This window comes from Gekko japonicus, unplaced genomic scaffold, assembly GCF_001447785.1.
Source record: "Gekko japonicus isolate JY-2015 unplaced genomic scaffold, Gekko_japonicus_V1.1 scaffold1179, whole genome shotgun sequence".
NCBI classification, from domain to species: Eukaryota; Metazoa; Chordata; class Lepidosauria; order Squamata; family Gekkonidae; genus Gekko; species Gekko japonicus.
This window is the reverse complement of record NW_015160875.1, coordinates 381,368-389,202: the sequence shown is the minus strand read 5'-3', so window position 1 is coordinate 389,202 and position 7,835 is coordinate 381,368. Positions and strand designations below refer to the sequence as shown.

General features: G+C 52.5%; 1 protein-coding gene across 1 annotated transcript in view; it reads right to left on the bottom strand.

Annotated features, from left to right (window-relative positions):
• VSTM2L (V-set and transmembrane domain containing 2 like) overlaps positions 1-7,835 on the bottom strand; it is a 131,111-nt gene that overhangs the window by 38,812 nt on the left and 84,464 nt on the right. The window contains 1 exon segment of the mRNA XM_015422788.1: positions 7,456-7,625. Coding sequence (XP_015278274.1) covers positions 7,456-7,625 — 170 coding nt within the window.

Sequence of the window (7,835 nt, the reverse complement as noted above, 5' to 3'; positions counted from 1 at the left end):
CGCTCTTCCCCAGGAATGCTGGGCAGAGCACGGTACCGATGTGTGTGGCTCGGGTGCAGAAGAGTTGGGAGTCACCACTGTTAGAAGAAGAAGAAGAAATTGGATTTATACCCCGCCCTTCACTACCCAAAGGAGTCTCAGAGTGGCCTACAATCTCCTTTCCCCCTCCCCACAACAGACACCCTGTGAGGTAGGCGGGGCTGAGAGAGCTCTCCCAAGAGAACTGCTCGTAAGAGAACAGCTCCGAGAGAACTTGTGATTGACCCAAGGTCACACCATCAGCTGCTTGTGGAGGAGTGGGGGATCAAACCCGGTTCTCCCAGATTAGAGTCTGCCGCTCTTAAACACCAAACAGATCAATTCTTGGACTGAACAGGCATTCCATGTCTCTTGCACTCCGAAACCCTGCAAAGCCTGTTGGACCAGAGAGGATAACAGGACAGAAACAAAATCAATGTAGTGCAAAAGCTCTACCGCATTCTCTCGAATCCTCTGATGGCCAAACCCCCAGTCGCCTCACAATCTATGGGGTAAGGGCCTAGTCATCCAGTCTGGTGTCGTGGTGAAGTGCGTGGACTCTAATCTGGGAGAACCGGATTGGATTCCCCACTCCTCCACTTGCAGCTGCTGTATGACCTTGGGCAAGCCGTAGTTCTGTCAGAGCTGTTCTCTCAAGGGCAGTTCCCGAAAGAGCTCTCTCAGCCCCGCCTACCTTACAGGGTGTCTGTTGTGGGGAGGGGAAGGGAAAGGAGATTGTAAGCCGCTCTGAGACTCCAAGTGAAGGGCAGGGTAGAAACCCAACCTCCTCCTTCTCTTCCTCCTCCTCTTTTGGCCCCATAGTTAACTCGAGATGTCCCGTGATGCCAGAGAAAAGGGAGTGGATGTGTCCCCCCCCAAGGGTCCACAGCCCACGGCAAAGCATCCCAGGCCCTCCCACCCTGCCGCTCCGCTTGGGGGACCCTGACGTCCCTCCCTCCGTCCCCTGGCTGATGGGGCACACCATTTATTTATTATTTATTTCTTTCAGCTTACTACCCCGCTCTAACCCCCTAAGGGGTCTCTGAGCGGCTACAGTTACTCATTTATCCCTAACCTATGGCCACAATTATTAGGGGTGGGGACAATCCCTACCGGCACCCATCTGGAACACGTTGCCCAAACGTAAAGCCTCATTAAAAATAATGAGAGGCACCTTGGCCTTATCTCTGTGTGAGCAGAGAGTGGAAAATAAAGAGCTGTTTGCTGAGCCGGCTATCAGGGGAGAGGAAGGGGAAGAGCAGAAGATAGCCGAAGACAAGTGGGGAAGCGGCAGAGAACACGGGAGCTGGAAGGCAGATGTGTGTGTATCTCTCTGTGTGTGTGCTGATGGTATCGGATTGCAGAAGCCTTGGCCACCTGGCGGGCGGGCAAGTGGCGGGCGGGAAGGGTGCCCCACACAGGGTGGGAAGCACGCCTGTAGCTACATTGGGTCATCTTGGGGCCCAGCCCCCTGACTTACTGCCAATGCCCCCCCACTTCCCATCCAGCCCAGGCCGCCTGACTTCCATTTCTTAATTTTATTTGTGGCGCTCCCTTGGGGGTGTGTTGGGGGTGTCTGTGTGGGGTGGCCCCTAACTTATTTAAAGGCCCCCTGAATTAAAAGGAATCCTTTCTACAGGCCTGGTAGGAAGGCAGGCCAGGCAGGTATACTGCGTCCTCCACCCCTGAGCTACGGAACCTCTCGCCTTTTCCTAAAGCAGGCCAGAGTGTCCTCTCTGTGGGCAGAGAGGCATCCAGCCGGCAAAGCTCAGCCGCTGGGGGATTAGAGACGGGATTCTCCCGTCAGGCCTTGCGTGCAAACCCTCCCCTGGGGCTTCTGGACAGCCACGAGACGCTCATAGAGATCAGCTCTCGCCCTGACCCAGAGCCTTGGCAGAGCATCAGACGTGGACCCAGAGCGGCCGAGAAGACTCCCTGCCAGAAGGCGCGTCAACGTGGCTGCAGTGAAAAGGGCAGGGGAGAGAAAAATGGGACGCATGCCGATGGATTTATCCCCCCCCCACACACACACTCAGCTGCCTGTACTCCTGCCTTCGCCATTGTGGATTAGGGTTGCCAGCTCTGGAATGGGAAATTCCTGGAGAGGGTGAGGTTTGGGGAGGGGAGTGTCAGTTAGCACTGCCATGTCTCTGGAATGTGTGGGGAGTGATCCTCCTTCCTGGTACACTAAGGATGTCTCCTGTCTGGGTTGTTACCTGTGTATGCTTTTCTGACCTTGGGCTTCCCGCTGCTCCTGACCTCCTGGGAACGAACGGCTCACTTTTCTCCCGCTCACTTTTCTCTCTCGCGCGCGGGACCATGCACAATGCTTATTGGCTTATGCTTGTAATGGAGGGGTGTGTGCTTTGAAATGACTGTAACTTTGGGTGCCATTCCTGACAAAAAACGTTCACGTGTCATAGTTATGAACTACCAATAAACAGAATACTTCTTATGAAGTGCTGTGTGGTGTGATCTGACTATCGAACCTGACAGATTGTCAGGAACCATCTTTCCCTCGAACCGTATCTTTCTTAACCGAGATGAGCGATGGCAAGGAAGAACCGCTCCCGGTGACAACCGAAGGGACTGTGCCGACGACCACAGCCCCTCCCCCCAATGGTGCCGAGCTGTTGGGTGATAGTGAGATATTGAAAAAATGGTATTTAGCAGAGATAAGATAGTCCAGCAGTCCCGGAATAAAATAATTCAGATTCAGAGTCCATGTGTGATTAAAATATAAAGTTTTTACTAAATTCTAGCATGGGAAGGGTAACTGGGATGAAAATAACAACAGAGCAAAATCGGCTACATCCTTACTCTACAAAGACAAAACTAGAAGAGAGAGATTATGGCTACTCTTCTTCTTCAGAACACCAAACAAAGATGGGAAGAGAAGCCATAAAATCTAATACACCTTGACACTTTAGTCCCAATCAAATTCCTAGATCAGGGTGAAAATTCCCGGGCTTCCTACAGCTAAAGAACATTGGTTACATGAGAAACATGTGACTTCCTGTGAGTAACATAAACAAACATTTAACCCCAGATATACTGAGTGTTTTCAACTTGTAATACCCAACTTGAGCTCCCTACCCCAGGACCTGTAAACATGTGACTTCCTGTGAGTAACATAAACAAACATTTAACCCCAGATATACTGAGTGTTTTCAACTTGTAATACCCAACACAAGGACCCTACCCCAGGACCTGGGTGATGAGTCGGATGTCTTCCCACTCGGGCCAGTGGGGGGAACGAGGCTGCGTGTGACTACGACCCTCCGTGGCCCGCGATGGGGCAAGATCAAGGCAGACACCCAGGAGACGTGGATGCTTACTCCAGGGCTGTGCTGAGGGAGCCACTATGAACAGCCTTGAGGGCTGTGGCTCCAAGAGGAAAGAGAGCCAGTGCGTTGCGGGCCGGGCGAAGACAAGGATTTCATGGGCCTTCGGTTGGAATTACTGGAAAGGTCCTATGGAGACATGATGAAACGAGTGGAAGACTCGCTTCTGAGCATCCCACAGATTGTAGCCAAGGTGGTGCAGCATGAAATCCGTCTCCAGAAACGGCAGCAACCGGAACAACCCACCCCAGGAGTGCTGGCAGTACCGGGGATTCCGGGGCGGCAACCAGCTCTGCCAGTCCCCCTTCCCCCTTGAGACCAAGCGCCGGAGCCTCGACCCCGAGATGGGCCGGAGGTACATAAGCCGACTGAGCTATTGGATGCCACGTTCGATGGGATGCCTGAGAAGCTGGCGTTCTTCGTGGTGCGAGCGGAGAAGTTTATCACCAACTGGGGCCATCTGTTTCCCACCGAAGAGAGGCGCGTGGACTACATCGCCTCGCGTATTTGTGATGAGGCAGCAGACTGGTACGTGAGCCTTCATAATTCGGAGGGTCCCGAACTCGAGCGAGTGGATGAATTCATGTGGGCTCTCTGGGCGCAGTATGAGGACCCGAATGCTAGTGAACACGCACGTGCCTACTTGTGCACCTTTAAGCAAGGTAAGAAGACGGTGCGTGAATACACTGAGGCGTTCAGAAAGCAAGCCGCGGAGATCCAGGGCTGGCCGGATGGCGTGATGGCAGAGCAGTCCCGGCTAGGTCTGCACCCCGAGATTCACGAGACAGTCCTGCGTAGTGTTCAACTGGTGTCCCTCCACGCCTGGATGCGGGAAGCAGCCGACATGGAGAACCGCCCGAGGACCATCCGCATAGACAACGCAGCCACCCTGGGAAAGGTCAGACCACCAACGGTCAAACCAAGACCCCTTAAATCCAAAGAGGGCTTGCGGGACCAGCGCACGAAGCAAAGTTTGTGCCTGAGATGTGGCAAAGCGGGTCACTTTGCCGCTGCCCGGGAGGGGAAGCCCTGACGGTACCCAGGAAGGAGTCAGAGAAGAAGCGGGTGGACACCCCAGCACGGAAGAGTGTGGCCCAGCCGAAGTGCCAATGGGTGCTCTAAGCTGAAGTTCCTGCGGAGGAGCTACTCATGAGTAGCAATGAAGAAGACGAGCCGGCGGGAAAAGGGCAGGACCTGCTCTGAGCGGCGCAGAGCAGCAGGTCCCTACTCCCGAGGCCCCTAAGACAGTGAGCAATTATCCCTCCCCTCTTCTTTCTGACTGTGACTGTTAAGTCGCTCACTTAACAAAGCAGTCGAAGAGTGATTCAGCAAAGAACACAACTTTATTCTTCCACTCGAACACAACTCCAACACGGATCAACATCTGATAGCCAGAACATCACAGTCCAGCTTTTACATTGCAGTTGCCCTGCTTTTAAACATTCCCGGCTAATGTAGCCGCGCCCACTGTGCACATACCAACCAATAAGGTTGTTCACATAAGGACCAATCATGGCCGTTCCCGCTCAGGAAGTTTGCTGCGAAGTGATTGGCTTGTTACTTCCTGGGCTAGCGATACCATTGGATGTCTTTGGATCCTAGCCCAGGATGAAGCTTAACATTACAAGTCAATGAGATGTTTCACATACATCATGCATTCAAGGCAGCTTTGAATACACTACAGTGACTATAATGAATCCTTAAATCGGGACTCATGTCCCGGTATGGGGTTTGATAGACTCTGGGGGTGGAGGGGACTTAATCAACCCTTCCCTGGTTATGGGGCTGGGAGCCAAGGTAGTGAAGCTCCAGGATCCCATTGTTCTTACCCAGATGGATGGGTCATCTATGAAAGAACCTTGCATGTACGAGACTGTGCCTTTACGGTTTGGGGCGGGAGGCCATTGGGAACACCAACCGTTTGTCATCACCCAAGCAGTGCAATCCCCCCTGGCGTTGGGCAGCCCGTGGCTACACGACCACGACCTGTACATCCTGTGGGACGAGGGCAAGGTCCAATTCATCTCTCCCAAGTGTCAGGCCCACGAGTGGTCTGCAGGGTGGGGGCCCCCTCCTTTAGATGAACCGGGTACGAGCGTGCCTAGCCAGGGAGGAGTTCGACACCATTTCCCCCAGAGTATTGGGACTTGGCTAGGGTTTTTGAGGAGGAAGAAGCTGGTGAATTGCCAGGCCACCAGCACACGGATTGTGCTACAGAACTGATCCCCGGGCACAAGTTGCCTAAAGGGAAACTGTATGCGATGAGCCCCAGGGAGAAAGAGGAGTTGCGAAAGTTTATTGACAAGAATTTGGCTCGGGGTTTCATTCACCCTGCGTCATCCCCGTTTGCGGACCCCGTCTTCTTCAGGAAGAATCATAGAATCATAGAATGTCAGAGTTGGAAGGGACCTTGCAGGTCATCTAGTCCAGCCCCCTGCACTCTGCAGGAGCAGAGCCGAAAGATAGCTCTACAACATACCCGAAAGAGGGTCCTCCAGCCTCCGCTTGAAAATGTCCAGCGAAGGAGCATCCACCACCTCCTGAGGCAGACTGTTCCACTGCTCAACCACTCTGACAGTTAGGAAGTTCCTCCTGATATTTAGCCGGTATCGACTCCCTTGTCATTTCCACCCATTACATCTAGTCTTGCCATCCGGAGCAAGAGAGAATAGATCCGCTCCATCTTCTACGTGACAGCCCTTCAGATACTTGAAGACTGCAATCCTGTCCCCTCTAAGCCTTCTCTTTCCCAGGCTAAACAGACCCACCTCTTTCAGCCTTTCCTCCTAAGACTTGGATTCCAACCCTCTCACCATCCTAGTTGCCCTCTTCTGGACACGCTCGAGCTTGTCAACATCCTTCCTCAAATGTGGTGCCCAAAACTGGACACAGGACTCCAGGTGAGGCCTGACCATAGCAGAATAGAGCGGAACTACCACCTCCCGTGATCTGGACACAAGGCTTCTGTTAATGCATCCTAAGATCGCATTAGCTTTCTTCGCAGCCACATCGCACTGCAGGCTCATGTTTAGCTTGTGATCAACCAGAACACCCAGATCCCTTTCACATGTGCTGCCGTCAAGCCAAGTCCCTCCCATTCTATATCTGTGCCTTTGATTTTTTCTACCTAAGTGTACGACTTTGCACTTATCTCTATTGAAATTAATTTTATTTGTCTCAGCCTACTGTTCCAGCCTATCTAGATCATTTTGGATCCTGACTCTATCTTCTTCAGAATTAGCAATCCCACCCAGCTTCGTGTCATCTGCAAATTTGACAAGCATCCCCTCTATGTCTTCCTCCAGGTCATTTATAAAAACATTGAACAACACCGGACCTAGGACCGAGCCCTGTGGCACTCCATTCGAGACTTCCCTTCACGTAGACGTAGAGCCATTTACGAGCACTCGTTGGGTACGATTTTTCAACCAACCATGAATCCATCCAACGGTTGCACCATCCAGCCCACACTTAACCAGCTTATCCTCAAGGATATCATGAGAAACTTTCTCGAATGCTTTACTGAAATCTAGATACACTACATCCACAGCATTGCCGGAGTCAACCATTTTGGTAACTCTGTCAAGAAAGGAGATAAGATTGGTCTGGCATGACTTATTCTTGATAAACCCATGTTGGCTACTCCCTATTAACTCATTCCATTCAAGGTGCTCACAGACAGAGCGTTTAATAATCTGCTCTAGAATTTTCCCAGGTATTGATGTCAAACTCTGTCAAAAAAGGACGGGGGGGGGGGTGTTTTGAAACTGTGCACCGACTATGGAGGCTTGAATGTGGTCTCCACTACGAATGCTTACCCCCTCCCCCTCATCAAGGACCCCGCTCACCACTTTAATGCCAGTAGCTCACAAAGTGGAATTTTTGCTCACAAGACTCCGTAGCTTAGAGGGAGCCTTGGTTGGGGCAGGAAGAGGCGCCAGGTGGGACCCCACATGATTCTTTCACTGAAAAACCTCCTTCCGACATGGGATCTGCTCACAGCATCTGCCCCTGGGATGAGTCAAGCTTCTTGTAAAATAGGGAGATGAGGGAAAGAAAGGCGGGTGGATATGGGGGGGGGGGGAGTTGGTACCTGATCCGAAGCCCAGTTCTGCTTGTCTGTCCAGTCTCTGTGAGTGCGCACATACCACCACTGGATCTCGAGTGAATAGGAAGGGGAGCCGCTGCCCCGGAAGGAACACGCCATCTCCACGTCCTCGCCGGCCCGGGCAGTCATGTCATGGGGGGTCTCTGTGAAAAACGCTGCAAGAGAAACAAAAAGTCACAAGGCGGCCTGTGGACAGGGGGACTCTGTGGGTTTCCCATAAGAACAGAAGAGAGAAGTCAGTGTTGGATCAGGCCAGTGGCCCCTCCAGTCCAACACTCTGTGTCACACAGTGGCCAAAAACACCAGGTGCCATCAGGGGGTCCACCAGTGGGGCCAGGACACTAGAAGCCCTCCCACTGTTGACC